Genomic DNA, 19643 nt, shown 5'->3' on the forward strand with positions numbered 1-19643 from the left:
TCCAAGTGATTTTTGCGAGGTACCTTTTCATCGTGGCTGAACCCCTTTTTTGACACCTGTGGGCATTTTTTAATGATAGGAAATAGACAAAATTTGATTAGATTTTGATTACTTTTTTGTTTACTCATATTTACTCATATTTTGATTGATATGGTAATTGGAACTAGATTAGTTTTTCATAATTATCCACATTTATTTTGATTTTGATTAATATGATCATTAAGAATAGTTAAGTGAACCGTAATTGCTTTAATTTGACCAAAATGATGGTTTTGAGCATTATTAGTTTTCTTTACATGCAAGGCCAAACAGAAATCATAGAAAAAAATATTCAAATTTGACGGGTCATTCTAAATATCCAGAAATCTCTACCGACAATTATTAGGTTGGAGGTTTGACCCCCCCCCCCCTGAGTTAAACTCCTGATATTTGTAAGGGATTGTTTATATTTGATGAAATGTTTGAAAAAAGGTAAAAAAATTGCCAATAAAAACTACATTTACGAGATAGATTTATTGAATTTGATTGGAAGAATATTAGCTGTATATCATCAACTATGTATATATTTACATAATTAAACTTCAAACTGGTGAACTAGGAAGAATGCATTGTCATCGTAGAGCAGTTCTTGGGGTATTGCAGTCTTAGACTTGACTACAGTAGCAGTAGTCATACTACCGTTATGAGTATGATGAACAGTTGTATCATTGTTTCTCGTAACCTCGCCAACCTTCTTCATCACAAATCCTGGAATATTCAAGTTAAAGGGACTGTAAGCGTAATTTCAAGTAACCTTTTATTGCAGGAGGGACATCCCAGATTCACAACAGTACTCTTTAAACCTTTGACAGATCATCAAGAGGAGTAGGACGGAGATCTCAGTTTTTATATCTCTGATGTTATGTAAAAATCCGGAAAATTTATAGTTAGCGCACTGTGTAAATTCAACAAATATGACGTCACATTTATTCCTGTAAATTTAGAATATTCTCATTGCCTTTTTAAAAACGCGAGTGAGAATTTTTTTTTTCTAATAGGAAAAGTCTGCAATCCTTGATCAGTTTAAAGTATACAGCTTTATAAAGCGGAGAATCCCCCTCTTTAAATGGACGGTCACTTGAAATTACACTATAAAGGTCCCTTTAATTAATCATGATGAATTAACCAGAGCACCCTGGACAATCCAGGGCGAGATGCGTTAGATTTCTTCTATTTGAATACAATCTCGTTTTGGTCTATAATTCAACAAGCTTTAAAATTACGAAGTTGTCTTTTTAACACTTTTTCATTTAGACCGCCTATGCCAACAATATAAATACAAAAGAGAAATGGCAAAAGATGTATGTTTGAGAGGTAAAATTGTGATCGAAGCTAGAATTATGACCAAAATGATCCACGTGAGAGGTTTGAAATCTGAATTAATGAACAGCAGGAAAAAATAATTTATGGATGGAAAGTTAAATACTTTTAAACTTTCGGCCAAACAAGAAAATTAGTAAAATCATCCATTCCTAGTTGAATTACTTTTTCCTGTTCATATAACTCTACTAGTGTACAATTTTTTAATCATACCTTCCTTTTTGATGATAAAATAAAATTTAAACTCTTTATTCAATTTTGTAATAATTTAAAAATTTCAAAAAATATAGATTAGGATTATTTTTCTGTAAGAAAATGTGATTGGCACAAATAAATTAATTATCTCACTTAATGAAATCCATAATTTTAATACAGACAAGATAGGTATAGCTTGACTTAGAATACTTGAAAGTCCTCTTTGATCTTTTGAACTAATTTGTGACATTCAGTCGAAAACGTACTTTAGCATGCTTTATTTTTGAAACAATAACCACAAAATTATTCTAGTCCTGGCATTTCCAAAATGGGGTCTGTCTTTCTGTGATTGAAAGCGCAAAAAAGGCAGACCACATTTTAGAAACGTCGGGGCTAGGGGTATTTTGTGATTACATCACTAGAATTTTATTTCTAAAATAAGATTGTCAAAATTAAAGCATCAAATGAAACCAAAAAGAAAAGACGACTTTTAAGTCGTCTTGGTACTGTCATGTTTTGTGGGACAAACCTGTAATTGTTCCACCAACGATAGCAAAGAGTAAAGTAACGACAATTCCAGACATTTGCACCCCAGCCTGCCAGCCTGACCCTTTCTCCGGGTGCATTGGAAATATCTCATTCAGACTAAAATATTATTTTTATCATTTTAAAAAATATAAAATTATAGTCTTAGATAATTTTTAATTTTTTCTTTATTCTTATTATTAAAATTGTCATCACTATCATTATTATCAGTATTATCAATTTTAACATATCCCTGTTTGCTATACCCGCCAATAATACGGACAGCATTCCTCCTAATCATTTAGAAATTAACTATTAATGTACGACTCGGGACAATTTTGAGGTAAAACATGTCTCACCCCTGTAAATTATCCCTTGAATATAAACCATTAGATACTTGTCCCGCAAAAAAAAATAATATCCCGCACTTTCTAAATCAGCAGTACATTGGTAATTTTATGTCACTTTGCCTAATTTAATATCACTAATATTTTCATGTACAATTTCTAAATTTCTCCCATTTTTATCCAAATAGTCCCTACGGATTATTTAGAAAAATAAGATCCACCTTAATTCCATGTATTTAAGAAAATATTGTTTTCATTGCGCATTTTCTTGGCAAATTTTGTGATTTTTGCGTTATCAAAAAAAAATTATTTCATGAAAATATTTTTTTCATTTGAAATTTAAAATTTATTCTTAACACATCCCAAATAGATGGTATGTGATTGCAATGTGACATAAAATTACTTATAACACGGTTATTTTGGTTCCCAGTGTTATAAAGTGTTTGGCCCGAAATTTTCTCTTTATCGAGAAGGTTCAAGCCTTTTTATTAGATTTAATTTTGTCCCGAGCTTTAGCGAGGCACAAAATATAATCTTAAATGGCGAGAACCTTCGAGATATAAAAAAACATTTTTGTCCAAAACCTGTATAGCACGTCGTGCCAAGTTGCTCTTTTAATTCAAATATGCTTTGAAACAAATCAGAAGTCAAAATATAAAATTGATTGCAATTTCATTATCATTTCAACTGAAAAAAATATTTTGGAAACATCCTAATTCTTTTTGAGAAAATCCGGGAACCAATGAAAACTTTATAGCACACGTACTATAATGTACAGCTAATTTAACTTTATAGCGCGAACATTACTTTATGGTACGTTCATTATGAAATTCACGATGAAGTGAGTAAGAATGATAAAGTAAACAATAGTTTCATAAAATAAGATTTAAATTTTTGTTCTAAGAAAAGATAAGCATTTAAACTAGATTATAATCTGATTTCTTTTTACATCTTTTGAAAAATACGGTATAAAACAAAATGTAAACCCGTCCTGAAGGGACCTACTCTGAGTAAATACCTATATGTAAGTTTCAACAACAATTCAACGAACAAAAGTATCCGGGGCTTGCAATGGGTTAAATAAATTAATTAAATAAAAATGAATTTATGAAGGGAGTTTCTTGAAAAATCGGAAACAATCCCTTTATCTGACCTAGAAGAGAAGGCATTCCATGAAGGTTGTTTACACCACAAGTATCGTTTATTTTCCACTTAGAGGACAGGAACGGCTACAAAATATTTATAGTTTTATATAATTCAAATTTAATTATAGATAACCACCCAGTATGTGAAATACTGTCCATACCAGATTTTTTTCCAAAGTCATGTCTAATGGGAAAGTAACCTAGTCATACATGCATATTAAAAAGCTATGTAGTTGGAAAACCAGAGTTTTAGTTGAGTAATCATGAAATTCCATTATTTAGAAAATTGGAAAGATTCGGACTTCATTAAACATTCAGTCCTACCCTACCGTTGCATAATGGAATCCCCAGGTTGAGATGAGCCCTGCTGCAAATCCAATGACGATTGCTCCAAGAGGTGTAATCACCATATCTGCTGTGGCTCCAACAGCAACTCCACCTACAACATATATTCTTTAAATGGAGTCTTCAATCATTTTTTTAGTTTTTTTAAGAAGATCTAAATTAGTTTCAGTGTTATTTTACACCATTACATGTTAAACTCAAATAAAAGAAGACATCAGAAGAATTTTAAAAATGTCGTCTTGAAGATTTTTACTAGGTTTGCCGCTGAGAATTATATAATATATATATATACGTTTAAATTAGCGCCCAACTATAATATGCTGTTAGATTACTCGTTCTTCATATTTTGGGGATATTTTGTACTACACAAAATAAATAACTTTGACTTACAGCACAGAAATTTTGATGATATATTCTTTAGTAATTTACACATATCTCTAAGAAGCTGTGAACTAAGGCCTTTGACAGCTTGGGAATATATAATTTACAAAACAGTTTTCAAATGCAAATTCAAGACGAAATTGCATAAATTATTACGGTGTCTTCTAAGATAAAGTTTAACCATGTGATTTAAAATTGTACAGTGCATGCATGAGAGAAGATTAATTTTAAACAAAGTACACAGCAAATCATTGAAAATCGTAAAAAGAATTAATCATTTTTTTATCATTATATTTTTTTGTAGAGGGTTTTACATTTTGATTAGTAAATAAATATAAATTTTTACAAAATAAGACAATCGATTTTTTATTCACTGAGTTCGTGTTTTAAATCCAATATGGCGGTTATATAACCTGCTAAAGTAGCATTCTGTATGTGTTCCATAACAAACTTCCGGTCAGGAGCCAAGAAGGAGGAAAGTGCAAAAGCGGACATCACGCATGCGCAGAGAGAGAGGTAAGTGTTGATTACGCATCTTGCTTGTGCGTCCCCCTCAGCTGCAGCCCCAGCGTTGAAACTAGAATATATATAGATTACGGAACGATATTTCGGATGAATCAAAAAACACTATTTACAGATAGATTTTTTCAGTTTTAGCGAAAATTATTTTGTTTCATTGTTTTAATCACATAATTCCTTTTTGTTTGCATGTTAATGTTTTCTATTTATTAACCGCCTGTTTTGAAGTTTTATAGAAAGACTGGCAACTCTTTTTTTTATAAACTATCATATTTGATAAGTTTTAAACCAATCCTGTTTTATGAAATATACCTGGGCCAAAACATCCAGAGGAAAATAGTTCCAATCATAGAGAATAGATCAGATATATTGTTAGCGCCAGCATTCTCACTGTCAGCATGCTTTTTACTGTATAGTACTCTACGAAAAAAAGATTTATTATACTAAATTCACCTGAAGAGATGTAGTCGTATACATAGATGTCATTTTAACAATGTTAGGTCCTTTCTCCAAGCGACAGCTTCCCAAGGGTATTTTCCTAAGTGGTAACCTCTCAACTGGGTATTTCCCAAAGCCGCAGAGATCAGTCCCCCCCAGCCCATCATAACCGCAGTATCCGGCCTCCCCCCATTGCAGCCTGCAGTGGCTCGGCGTCTAGGAAGGTCTAACCTGACCCTGGGAACATATATATACATGCCTGGGAAGTTGCCGCTTGGGAAATTGCACATTCGGGAAGTTTCGACTTGGGAAATTGTAACTTGGGAATTCGCCTTTGGGATAACACCTATTACCATTTCAAGTTACCCTTTATTTGTAAAAACGCATTTACGTTCCACAACAGTAACACGTAAACATTTATCTGAGTTAAAACGGTTAAGTTAAGGAGAGTCACTTGAAATTATGTTGACAGTCCCTTTAAAAATAAGATTAGTTTACCTGGATGCTGCTAGACCAAAGTATGCTCCGAACATATGAACGAAGATTGTATCTCCAGCATCTACAGTCATAATTTCACCTCGACCAACATACTCGTTTATGTTAAACACAACAATCTCTGTAGAACAATCATTAGTAACAGTAATACGTTTCAGACATAACCCCACTCCTGCCTGTGAGGGGGGGGGGATTGCGATTGTTTTTTCTATTCATGATAAAGAGCGGTATAACCTCTTCCTATTCATGATAGAGATAAGCATAAACCTCTTCCTATTTATGATACAGATTGGTATACACCGCTTCCTATTCATGATACAGATAGGCATAAACCTGTTCCTATTCATGATAGAGATAGGTATAAACCGCTTCCTATTCATGATAGATATGCATAAACTTCTTCCTATTCGTGATACAAGCATAAACCTGTTCCTATTCATGATAGAGATAGGCATAAAATTCTTCCTATTTGTGATACAAGCATAAACCTTTTCCTATTCATGATAGATATAGGTATAAACCTCTTCCTATTCATGATAGAGATAGGCATAAACTTCTTCATATTCATGTTACAGAAAAGCATGAACATTGGCCCAAGGTTTCCGATATTTATGAAAAAAACATCTTCATTCAAAAAGGTTTTAAGGGTTCGTAAAAAGAATTTTTGATCGAATTATGATAAATAATGGTATTAATTTAATCTAATGTGTTCCTAAAAAGACCATTATAAGAAGCTGAAGCGGGGTTGTTGTTCCAATCACAACTCCAAAGGAAATCAGAACAGCAGCTAATCAATAAAATTATAAATAGAAAAGCAAATATGTTGTCGCATACGTTTAATTACTTTTTTTCAATTACCATGGTTTTCGTTTTTTGACAAAACTTAAAGTTTGATGAAGTACAAATACAGTAAAATAAGAAGCTTTCGTAAATTCAACCATGTGTGTTTTCAAATTTCATTTATAATGTGTTTTTTCGAGGGGGGGGGGAGCACACATTTTTTCACAAAAAATTCTTTGCATTTGAAGTAGAAAATGATGGAAAATGATTTTGTCTTGAAAATTAAAAAAGTTTGGTTTAAAAATACAATATAAAAGCTAAGTCTTGATTTGCAATTGATTAAAAAAAATGTTGTTGTTGCCACCTTAAATACCAAACCAGTTTTTGACACGTATGGAAAAATGTAGTGCATTTACATTTGTATTTGAATGAAAATCTTTTTAAACAAGAGAGACGTTTTCATAAAAGTATTATTACATTTTAATGAGGGATATTTTATCATCAACGATTTAAAAATTATTAAATTTGCTACATATAGGGTACCATAGACAATTAGACTTAGAGATACATTTTTATAGATTGCGCCAATACCTAATTATGATTTTCTCAATGTTTGCGTTAATTAAAATGAATACGAAGTAAAACAAATTAAAAGATTGCAAAATACAATTATAACTATTTGCTGAAAAAAGTACTGAAAACAACTTTGATCTAGCTCAACCATATTGTGGAAAGTACTAAAATGAAGAAAATTTTTTTTTCCATAATAATTTTGATTCCTGTGGCAAAATCTGCATTGAGTAGAGTCATTACGTTGATATCTACCCAGCCCCAGCTGGAAGGACAATCATCCCATGGAATCTAAACAAACAAATATAAAGTATCGTCTTCTTTGCTTAGCTCTAAAATGTCGTCTTCACTATAAAGGGATAACATGATTTCTTCTTCATGAATATTAAAATTTGTCTTCTTTTTGAAGCTTTCAATGTAATTTTCTGAATGTATCTCTTAAATATCGTATTTTTATGCAGCTCTTAATGCATCATATAATTAGACATACAACTGTTCTCAATCAAGAACATTGATTGTGTTAGCTTTTAAAGACGGATTAGCATTAGGCTGGATTTGATATTTTTGTGAGAACGAACGCTTTCTTTACAGAAATGTTCACTACTTTTCCAAAATAAATTTCCCTACTAAGTTGAAAGTTGCGACATGCAAAGTTTACAATTTTCCAGATTTTTTAGCCGTAGCATGCACTAGGACCCCCCCCCCCCCAAGCCTATTCAAGCCACAAAAATTACTCAGTACATGACTAAACCCGTTCGAAAAAAGTGTTCAGACAACACATTTAGATGACAAAATAAGTTTTTTGAAATTCATAAACCGAAATTTGTCTGTTTTAAATTAAGCTAAATATGGGCACATTCGATTTTTTTATTTCGTTCGTTCATCGTTCGTGAACGACCCAATTCGATCATTTTTTCAATCGTTAAAAAAAATGATTTTGTTCGTTTTCAAAATTATCGTTCATTTTCCATCCGTTCATTTCTCACTGAACGATCGTTCAGTAAAATCATTCGTTCAGTAGAATCGTTTGTTCAGTAAAAAAGTTTTAAATCTTGGGTTTTTTAGTTCGTTTTTAAAAAAATTGATAATTTTTTTATTTCTCTGAACGATTCATTTCGTTTGTCCATAGTTCGTTTTTTTTCTGAACAAAACATTTCGTTCGTTCAAAAAACAATGCCCATCTCTATACACCTACATGAGGATCCTCGCAGTGAGGATGGAAGAACCCTTGAACGAGGATTGACCACTGTATAGAGAGAACTGAACATAACATATTCAAGGAAACAGCTGACAGACCATACCTGCAAAAAGGAAAAAGTTATGATCCCCGTTAAAAAAATATTATTCTGTGCGATAAGCTTGAAAACAAAGTGGGACAAAAACACTTTAAGATACTGCTCGCCTCAGAATAGTTCTGAGATGCAGGGCTCGGAAAAATAATTCTTTCTCTTGCAATTTGGCTAGCTGCAGATACATCCAAAAAATTCATTTATTTTTATTTTCAAAACTAGCCGAAGTATGAGTATGAAGTATGGAAGATCAAGAAGAAAGAATGAAAAACAAGAAATATAGAAGTCTCAAAATGTTTCCATCTGATATCATATTCAAATTTAGAATATTGTAAAATTTAAATAAAAAAATTGTTAAGGTTTAATAGATACGGAGTAATTTTAATAGATAAGGAGTAATCTTAAGGGACCTTTTTTTTGTTTGTCCGATCAGCACCTTTATTATCAAGGATGACGGAGATACAGGGTTACTCACAAAGGATGAGTCTGTATAAACGATAGGAACCGATCTCAAGGTTTAATAAGGTCCTCTGTCTTAAATATAGTCTTTTATCTGATTAATAAATAATTTGGCAAAGAAATAAACAAGTTTAAAGTTTCAGGGAATCGTTTATACAAAAGAAATTTACATTATAAATCTTGTACTGACGTCTTGTTACATTCCAATCTTTATTAAGTTTGTGTTAATTAGACAACAAATGCAACAAATATGATAAACAAACACATTTAAAGCATTCCTGATTCTATAAAAACTATCTTTAAACATTCCTAGGGTTAAACTTGCCCACCTTTTTTCCTAAAAATATCAACCTGCCCATCCCTAATTCTAAAAATATCAACTTGGCTATCTATTTTTCCAAGGATAAACTTACTTATTCCTAACTCTAAATATATCAACATCCTTGCTTACAAAAATATCAACATGCCCATCCCTAATTCTAAAAATATCAACTTGGCTATCCATTATTCCAAGGACAAACATCCTTATCCCTCATTCTATAAAAATCAACTTTTCATCCCAAATTTTAATCAATTTGCCCATTCCTACTTTTATAAATATCAAGATGCCCATCTCTAATTCTAAAAATATCCACCTATTCTTCCCTAATTTTAAAAATATCAACTTTCCCATTCCTACTTTAATAAATATCAAGATGCCCATCTCTAATTCTAAAAATATCCACCTATTTTTCCTTAATTTTAAAAATATCAACTTTCCCATTCCTACTTTTATAAATATCAAGATGCCCATCTCTAATTCTAAAAATTTCCATATTTTCTTCCTTAAATTTAAAAATATCAACTTTTTTCTAAAAATATCAAGTTATCCATCCCTAACTCTAAAAATAATTACTTGCCAATCCCTGAATCTAAAATAAAACCTTTAATGCGTCATTTTGAAGAGGCTTAGAGACAGGCTTAGAGGACTAGTGCATATCTTTCAATCCTAACATACTTAAACAACAAACACTGTTGCTTTTACATTTGAATATATGCAGACTTCACTATTCAAAGTCATTAAAATGCCTGGATCTTTAAAATCTTTTAAATTTTTTCATTAATCCTGAACAGGCTGGGGCGGTGCCGGTGAGGGGGGGAGGGTGGGGAGCGTTTGACGCCCCAAAACTCTAGTTTTTTGAAGGATATGGTACACAGGGAGAAAAAGAGTCCAACCCATGTTAAAAAAATCTAAAATAGCCCATGACTTTTTTTTGTGACTAACGCTAAAGCCCTTGAAAAGTGGTTGTAAATTTAAACTTGTGGTCTATTTCTAAAAAATTGGACTATGAACATGCATTTCAACCCTTACCCTAAAGCTATACATATATATATTCAGAGGGTTTATTTATAGGGTTAAAGGAAATATGTGCAGGGTAACAAACAAAACATTTTAAATTAGAATTTTAACAGCATAAAAATTGATGAGACGGTTTTAAAATTGATAATAATTGCAGCAATCTTAATTACTCCATTTTTCTTTACTACCCTCTTTCCTTAGATTTACTTTTTGTGAATTGTTTATCAATTATGTATCATATATGTTTACAAAAGGGTTCCTCATTGAAATTAACCAGCGCACTCCTGTATGCCGAGTCCATTATTAGCGCCTGATCCAATCAGGGTTCAGTCATGTGTTTGTTGTCTATTCTGAACCAATTGAAATGGTATAGCCGTAACATCTATCTTTCTATCATTCTCATTATCCAATTAGGGATATGAATCCTTCAATTGGCGCTATCAGTAAATGGAAATATTTACTTCTACTGAAACTATAGTGAGCAATATGGTGGGAGAAACTTTAATACTATTTTTTGAATGAAAGGACACCAATTATTGACACGCAACAAATACTTTCACAGCAAAGGTTTAACTCAAATTGACTGTAAAGGAAAAATGAAAGGGGGTATAGGTTGAAGCCTAAGAACTTCAGGAGTGGATCGAGATATAAAAGAGTTCTATCTGATGTTTCTGTCTCGAGAAATTGATATAAAACTGTGTCAAAATAATACCAAAACTTTTGTATATAAGGTTTGGTATAAGATTTTAAGTTTTAAACAGTCTCTTTAAAGAAATAAAAAAACTTTCAAAAATAATGACTTTGCTCTTTATTAATTCAAGAAAAAGCTCTCTATATAAATTAATAAAAAACCCTTGTTATAGGATGTTTGTATAACAAAATCAAGTAAATCGGCTTCAAAAGCATATTTAAGTAAACCCAGTAAGCCGCAAGTTTACTAGATGAGGAGGGTTGAATTCTTAAACCAATTTTTCAGATGAAAAAAGTATTTCCAGTTAGAACAATTTAATAATATGGATTATATGGAAACCAGTTATATTTGAATTGAAACATTTGCAAAACTTACTAAACCATAGAATTATTATTAGTGTTTAAAATATGTTTTTGCATATTCGTTAATAGGTGTGTCCAAAGTACATCTTTACGTGTACAAAATCTTGAAAATGCTTTATTCTTTCTGTGTACAGGTAATTTTATATCGAAATAAAAATCGTATTTTTTATATTATTGTTTTGATCCCTACAAGATTAAAACCTGTTATTGTTACATACCATCAATTATTTGATTTCCAAAATTTAAACAGCAAATGATGATTTATCATGCAAATAAACTTAAATGTATCAATATTTATATTTTGCTTCGATTGAGTTATGTAGTAAATATGTACTAATATCTAATTGAATATGATGCTTTTTGAGTATTTGGTATTTGTTGCCGGAATATGATCAAGGATAAGGTATCTTTCTTCGCAAAACAGTTATTTTTTTTTTTTAGAACTTTTTCTTTAAATTCATCGATTTCGTTCATTTCTGGGGTTCTTCTGCAGGTAAAGTAAATTTGCATTAGATGCCTGCATCTTGGCAAACTATGCAAATTCGGAACAGATGAAAAATAAAAACCTGTTTTAGTTGTTAATGACATTGACTAATAGGTTTAGGAGTTCACGAATACCAATTGATAAATAACATCATGTTTGATAATCAGGAGGGATCAGATGGAGAGATGGAACCTTGTTTTAAATGCAATTTCTTCTGTTATTTTTTTTAAATATTCATTTTAATCGAATAAATAATAGGCGAATATTCAAAAATAGAAAATAGAAAATAGAAAATAGAAAAATAGAAAATAGAAAATAGAAAATAGAAAATAACAATCCGGGATGAATATATTCTATTTTTTTGTAATTATAAAAAGTATTTTAACTTTTTATTCAAATCTTGATTACATTAAACGTTACTAGAAACAAATTATATTGTTTAAATGTAAACCAAAACAACCAGAGCGGTCATAAAAAACCTTAATTTTGCGCATAATTTATTTGGAATGTAAATAAAACGGAGGCTACAGGACAGATTCCAGAGAAACAAGACAAGTTTAATCAGAAAACTACTTTATTTTATTGTCTTTAGAAGACAGGTTTTCTCCTATAGATTACACATGGGAGGTCACTGCTTTTGTACACAGGTTCTACTGAGGATGAGGAGGGGGGGGGGGGGCAATGTTCACTGAGTAAAACATTACTTTTTTGCGTCCCCCCCCCTTAGAGTTCTATGTGAGGAGAATAAAAGTTTTAAAAAGACTAGTTAATTATCCATGATATATATGCTGATTGCTGACCATTGGTATGTTAATAATAGTGCTGATTATTAGTGAAGAAGTAAACTGATGAAAATTGGTCATTTACAATTGAGTTTAGGGAATTAGGTCACAAATCTGTTTGTGCTATGTGAAGTTTAGAAAATACTTACTTTTTCAGGAACGTCATGAGAAATCCAAACCCAATAAAGATCATAACATGGACATCTTGGAACACTGAACAAAGCAAAAATAAATAAGAAAAGTTAATGTAAATTAAAAACGAAATCCACTAAATTTACGTAGAGCGGAATTGACTCCAATAAGTGTATATTCTCTACTCTGTGATACAATTTTTTATCTATACATACTAGGGGTAAAATTGTTTTAAAACAGAAAAAAGTATCTTTTTATTAAAATAGTTTAAACCTTATGCAATACACAATATCTTTGCACGATCCGTGCTGGTACTATATGTATTATGTACTGTAAATACTCGCACACCAGTCTAAACTAAACAGTGCATTAAAGTCGACCCTACACGTTTTATGCCACAAACGAAGGCTCGTAAGTGGTAAGATCTATGTGAGAAAGTATACATAAAAAGTTATTTAACTTTAATTCCGCAATATAACACGCAAGCTGGAATATATATGATTTGTCCTGTAACATACACACAATAAAAATTGGAAGCAACAATACAAACTGCAATACAAGTTTCTACCAGTTTATATCCATCAACTTAGAATAAATTAGTATTTTATTCATAGATTAATAACAGCACAGATAGAACACTATATGTCCTCTTTTTAAGATTTAGGGTTTTTCATTCACAATAACCCTGAGGCAGAGGCCCAAAGGAGTTACGTGCATGCAGCGTAGAACAGGCTTTTTCTCTGTCTTGTAATTTAACGCAGCATGTGTATAACTCCTTTTGGATTCTGTCTCAGGGTTATTGTGAACGAAAACCCCTTAAATCTTAAAAAGACGACATCTAGTAATCTGTCTGTATTGCTTTTAATCTTTGATTTTCTTTATTAACTTGGTAACAGTACAGATTTAACCAGAAATGATAAGCCTTTACAGATGACTGCACACTTTTATTATATACATTTCATGCTAGTCGGAGTTCTTTAATTATTCTATTTATTTTAAATGTGAATTTTTTAAAGATCATTTTAAAGTTTCTTTTTTTTTATCTTTTTTAAGGTATATTCAAAGTCTAATTCTTTTTGAACACCCCTATTTAACACAGGGAATTATTACAAAATGTTTCAGGTCCACTCTTTTCCAATTTCTATATTCTGAAGCTTCTTTTAAACTGATAGGAATAAGTTGTTCATCCACCCCGCTTGTCCAAATAAAATTGATCACTACTGATGATATCTAAACCTGAATAATATTACTTTACGGCTAAAAAATATTTCTAAAAATAAAACCAGATAAAATTGAAAGCTAAACACCTTTTCTTTTTGATTATGAATAAACACCGTAAAAATGTTTACTTTCATCAAGCTCTACATCATCAAGCTCTACATCATCAAGCTCTACATCATCAAGCTCTAGACGTCTCAGGCCTGTAATTTTTTTTACAGAGCTCACTCTATCCATCCCTTTTGTCTTCTTCCAACGGACTTTATTATTCTAACTTTTTAAAAATTTAAGCCGCCTTTCTGAGAGGTTGTTTTTAATACCAACAAAGGAAAGAGCACTTGGGATGCCTGATACACAAAAAAATCGTGCCTAAAACTTTCCAAATATAAAGCAGACACCTTTAACCCTATCTCTGCTGGGGTACTTGAAAACCAGGATATGCTGGGTGGGGGGGGAATTTGATCCCATGTTTTATGTCCAAATATGACAAATGATACATCATTAGAAAGCTCTTTTGCTCTACTTTTAGAATCTGAAAAAAATTGCAAATTTGCAAAAATAAAATTTTTTATCGCAAAATCCAGTTATGTAGGAAAAATTTTTGCAAAAAAAAAATTGTCCAAAAAATGAAACGTTTGTGGAAGACGATGCCTGGCCGCGTTAAACTAGTTCCACAAGATTCAACAGAATGAGATAGAACAGATACGGGGCATTAGTACTGATATCATCTCTACAGTCTACACGTGCGATATCGATATTGCCTCTAGTTCTGAACCCTCTAGTAATAAGTTATAAGAAATATATATAATACTTGTATAAACTAGTGAGTCGAAAAAAAGTTTGGAAACTGTTAAAACTTAAATAAAAGTGGAGTCTTCAATGTATTGATATATTCGCCTACCACTGTAGGGGAAGTCTGAAATCTGAAATATCAGAGGTTTCAACATACTTTATGAATTTAAGGATTAGAAAATAATTTAATCTTGTGACAGATAGATAAGGTTGATTTACTAGTTTAACTTTTACATTTTAGGAAATTTTAAACAAAAATAATAAAAATAAAAGTATTTTTGTCATTTTTATAAATAATATTCATAACTCTCTCAAGCGGGAGGGGTGTCCCCTGTCCATTAGGATCCCTGAAAGAAATTATTAACTAATTTCAACCTTTTTATTAATACCTTCAGAAAACTTCACTTAAAAATCCTGCTTTTTTCTAGTTGTTCCCTGAAATTTCTAGGGAACGTCCCTAAAGTTTCAAACATAGACACGGGCCCTTACCCCCCACCCCTTCCCCTCACTGTGAGCCGCTTTTGGTTAAACCATACATAGGTAGGTAAGCATGCAATGATGGATAGATAGTTAGCTATACTAGGTAGAGTAAATCTTTGGTCGAGTTAAAGCAAGAATATTGAAGATGGTTAAACAAACCGAAAATTTGGCAAAAAGAGTTTTTGTTTCACGGATCTGAGAGTGTTAGATTTAGAAGAATTGTACACTAGGTAGGTAGGTAGGTAGGTAGGTAGATGGATAGATAGATATGTGTATAGATAGGTAGAGGTTAGCTATATCTATTTAATAGGTAGATGTATAGGGATAAAAAGGCGTTCTAGAAAAACTAGTTTTTCTAGTTTCTTTCATTGAAAACAACAACAAGTGGACTGAGGGTTGGTGTATACAGGTTGCATGTCAAAACAGTAACATTTTTCGCATTCATTAGGAATATATTAATGATTCTATGAGAAGTTGGGAGAGGAAAAAGGGGGGGGAGGTGTTCTACGCACTTCATTTTTTATCTACACCATCAATAACAAACTAGTCTGTGCCCCACCCCCTGGGGCGTTTATTCCAGCATTTTACCAGAAATGTCACAACTTTTATTTAAGATTTACGAAAACATTTGACTTTTTTGTTGATTAAGTTAATATTATCCCCTGTAGACCATGAATCTATTTAACTGATTGTTAGCTGTGTCCCAAAAATATTTTGTCCAGCAAATTTATTTATCTTTTAAAATAGTTTTTAATTCTCGGAGTGTTGCTTTCAATATTTTTAAACTCCAAAAACAACTAGTTTATATTTTCTAACCCCTAATTAAGAATACAAATTCAGTGGCATAAAACTCAGGGAAAATATAATTAGTTCAGCTTAGTATCTATAATCTGAGTTCCGGAATTGCTTCAAACAGAATCGCAAATTCTTAACAGTAGCAAATGTACTTTGCCTCTCTTTTCTACTCCTTTCTTTTTAATTTTTGCACACGCTATCAAACAAGATATATACTGGCTACTCATGGCCAAGCCCCCATAGATACTNGGGGGTGGCGTGTAATAAACTTGAAAAAAATATTTATAGTTCAGGACACCATGCATCGATGTACTTTATGAATTCTGAAGATACCGAGCGCAAGAAAAGTACAACGATGCTTTGAATTTGTGTAAAAAGATTGTTGCTTATATATAATATCTTCTACACTGATGTATAGGTATAGCAAGGGTAGCAATAATTAGATTTGATTTTCTAGAACGTTTTCATTAATTTTTAACCTCCTAATCTTCTTAAGGGCCTATATTTTGAATTGTGTAGGAAACAAAAATGTTGATAGTAAACAATTTTGAAATTTAGAAAAATTCTCAAATTTTTTGGAACTTTCAGAACCCTTAAGAGACAAGGGTACAGGGGTACAGGGGTTTATCTATTTCTCATAGAAAACTGCTGCATCGTGTTCGATGACTACAACAGAAGGTAAAGCGGTGTGAAGCGCTCTAAATTGGTACATGCTTTTATATATGTATATATATATATATATCTATATATAAATTTGGCTTGTCTGAGTTGGTGTTTGTCTGTTTGTTTGTTTGTATCCAATAAACGTCAAAACGGCTGAACCGATCGGGCCCAAATTTTTTGTGAGACATCACGTGCCCACAGGGGAGGTTTATGAATGATCAAAATTTCAAATATTTGTCTCCATCAAAATTTGATCTTCATTAAATTTTTGAAAATTTTGAAAATCCACGAAATTTTTGTGAAAATCCGCGAATTATTTTTGTTTTGTTTTACGATATACACAAAGAGAACATGTTCACAATTAATTTAGAAGATGGGCGCGAAGCGCCCTCTAAGGCTAGTTTCTTATAGTTTATCCCATTTTTGTATACAAATCATTCATTTCTTATAGTTTATCCCATTTTTAAATGTTTAAGAGAGTAGAAAATCAGCAATTTTTTTAATCAAATCTGCTAAACTAGCTTTTCTCGGAAATTGCATGGAACATGGATCGTCTCGTGAGATTTGAGTAAAAGCTGCAACAAAAGGATTGTTACCGAAAATCGACTGAAAATCTAGGGTGACTCTATCATCTTGTACCCCAGGATGATTATCCTAAAGTCTCTAGCCAGTGAACTTCCTAAGTCGGACAAATAGCCAAACTTGTATTACAAATATGTTAACATATTTAAAAATACAAAAATAATATGAAAATATGATTATGTATGATTAGTTTAGTATGAAAATCGTATTTATGACAAATGAAAGTTATGACTTTTGTAATTTATGACTTGCGAACTTTATGAAAAATGTAATTTATGACTTTTGTTATAACTATGACAAACGTATTAAGAAAAACATATTTATGACAAAAGTATTATGACTTTTGTTACTGCGCCTTATGGGATATTTAAATAGATTTTATTTTGGTTTAATACATATTTAATCTTTCAAATTATTGATAAGAGAAAGGGTTTAAAGGTACTGTTGTGAATCGTACTCTTTTAAGAGTCAAGCAGGACCGGTTTTAAATTACAATACAGACAAGACGGGGTTTTTAAACTATACTCATTAATTTTATTAATGACAGTTTGAAAGAGTTTTTTGAAAGACTTTTCTCGGTAAACTGGAGAAACTAGTAGTGAGAATAAACTTTCGAACCCATTTTCATTAATTAGATTTAGATTAATCGTATTCTATAATTCATAATTTCATTTTTTGGACTTTGCATTTTAAATATTGATGTTGAGTAAAGATCATAATATGACTTAAAATATACCAATACTGACAAAATGCACTTAAAGTGATATCAAGTTCGAAGAATAAAGTTTAAGGAAAAGATCTAAGAAAAGATGAGTACAAGTTCTATTCTTTTATAAGGAGCAGGCAAGGAGGCTAGAACTTTTCTGCTTTTAAAACTAAAATCGTTTTAGATTTCTGAAAGTCTGAGCAAGTATTTAAAAACTCTAATTTAAATTTTATAAAGATTAAAAACTAGACTTAAATTCAAGTCATAGTTTTTTTATAACTGAACTTAATTCAGTGTAACGTTGGACACATCAAACTTCATTCCTGGTTTAAAGTTTTGGTCTCAACCTTTAACATGCATTTAAAGTACAAGTAAACAAGTGAGTTGCACAAGCACTGTAGAAAAACAGGTATATTACATTATAAAACAAGTATCAACTGTAAAAGTGTCACTGTCGTTGTCGAAAGAGGAGGGGGGGGGGGTGGATACAAGGGGATTATGATTTTTTAAAACTAGAATATATATGAAAATATTTGCAAATTGTTCAACAAGCGAAGAACGACGAAAAAACCGTTGTTGTTATAACAACTAGATTATAGTTAAACGTGTTGTTATAACAACTAGATTATAGTTAAACGTGTTCTTATAACAACTAGATTATAGTTAAACGTGTCGTTATAACAACTAGATTACAGTTAAACGTGTTGTTAATAAAGCATGAAAAGATATCTTTAAAAGAAATTGACGCTTTTTTTGTTTATTTCCACTCTCTAATAATAAAAATCCTTATTTTTAAGACTTGGTTCAAAATGCCTTTATGGTTGCTTCTTCAACCCTTTATGAAGACTGGGTTTGGGACGTGGGGGGGGGGGCGCCCAATGCCCAGGGTTTTAGCAAAAAAATAGGGGAGGCCGGGGAGGGGGGGGCACATACCCCCCTCCCCCGCCTTTTAGTTTTGACCAACTCTGACAGATAATTTTACCCAAGTAAGGACCACAAGGTACCCAATATATTGTTATTTAATGGCATTTTAAGACTTCAGTGTACCGCAATTTCTGAGTGAAATATTAACCCAGTTCACCCTGAGAAGCTCTGAGTTTGTTCACATTTCAACCAGAAATTGGAGGACCTTTTACGAGTAAAAAGGTCCTGGTGTGAAAAGTTAAAAGTGGAATTATGAAAGTGAAATTTATCATCCTAATATCTAATTTTACGATGTTTTCTCTTATTACGCTAAAGTCTCTGAGGTTTTGGTTTCCAGAACTGCAAAGAAATAGACAGCCTTCATTTATACTTTTTTACATATAAGTTGTCAGAATTTTGCGATCTTAAAAATCACTTGAATAAAAAACTGAAAAAAATAAACGTTGTGTCAAATTCCTATTTTGGGATCATTGACAATAAAAACTTACTTGCATATGTTCTTTTCATGTGCTCACTAGACTCCTTGATATTATCATGCCCCCCATGATTATTTCGCATCGCCAATTTAGGATCATATCTAAAAAAATAAATAATTTGTATTCTCAGTTTATGGAGTTTAATCAACTGAAGTGTTTCTTTGTGACACGTTAAAATAATACCATTATTAAAATAGACCAGACAAGAGATGGGAATCCTTTTCCAGAACAAACACAATTATTTGTGAACGATAGTGTCGTTATCAAAAATAAACGACTTATGAATGAATGATTAGATCGTTGCAGAGATAATATAACCGATCCGTTTTTAAAAACGAACAATTAAATATCGTTACCATTTTTTTCGAAC

General features: G+C 31.6%; 1 protein-coding gene across 1 annotated transcript; it reads right to left on the reverse strand.

Moving 5' to 3' along the window:
* Nucleotides 1-494: 494 nt before the first annotated feature.
* On the reverse strand, nucleotides 495-19397 carry LOC111703496 (ammonium transporter Rh type B-A). Its single transcript, XM_023475445.1, has 13 exons — nucleotides 19286-19397; nucleotides 12655-12718; nucleotides 8295-8400; nucleotides 7309-7390; nucleotides 6462-6536; nucleotides 5753-5870; nucleotides 5129-5236; nucleotides 4711-4874; nucleotides 3901-4010; nucleotides 3580-3655; nucleotides 2322-2372; nucleotides 2084-2203; nucleotides 495-747 (listed from the first exon to the last, which is right to left on the reverse strand). Exons 1-13 carry the CDS (start codon nucleotides 19353-19355, stop codon nucleotides 575-577), a joined length of 1317 nt encoding a protein of 438 aa, XP_023331213.1. The 5' UTR covers nucleotides 19356-19397; the 3' UTR covers nucleotides 495-574.
* Between the last annotated feature and the right edge of the window lie 246 nt (nucleotides 19398-19643).

This window comes from Eurytemora carolleeae, unplaced genomic scaffold (genome assembly GCF_000591075.1).
Source record: "Eurytemora carolleeae unplaced genomic scaffold, Eaff_2.0 scaffold536, whole genome shotgun sequence".
NCBI lineage: Eukaryota > Metazoa > Arthropoda > Copepoda > Calanoida > Temoridae > Eurytemora > Eurytemora carolleeae.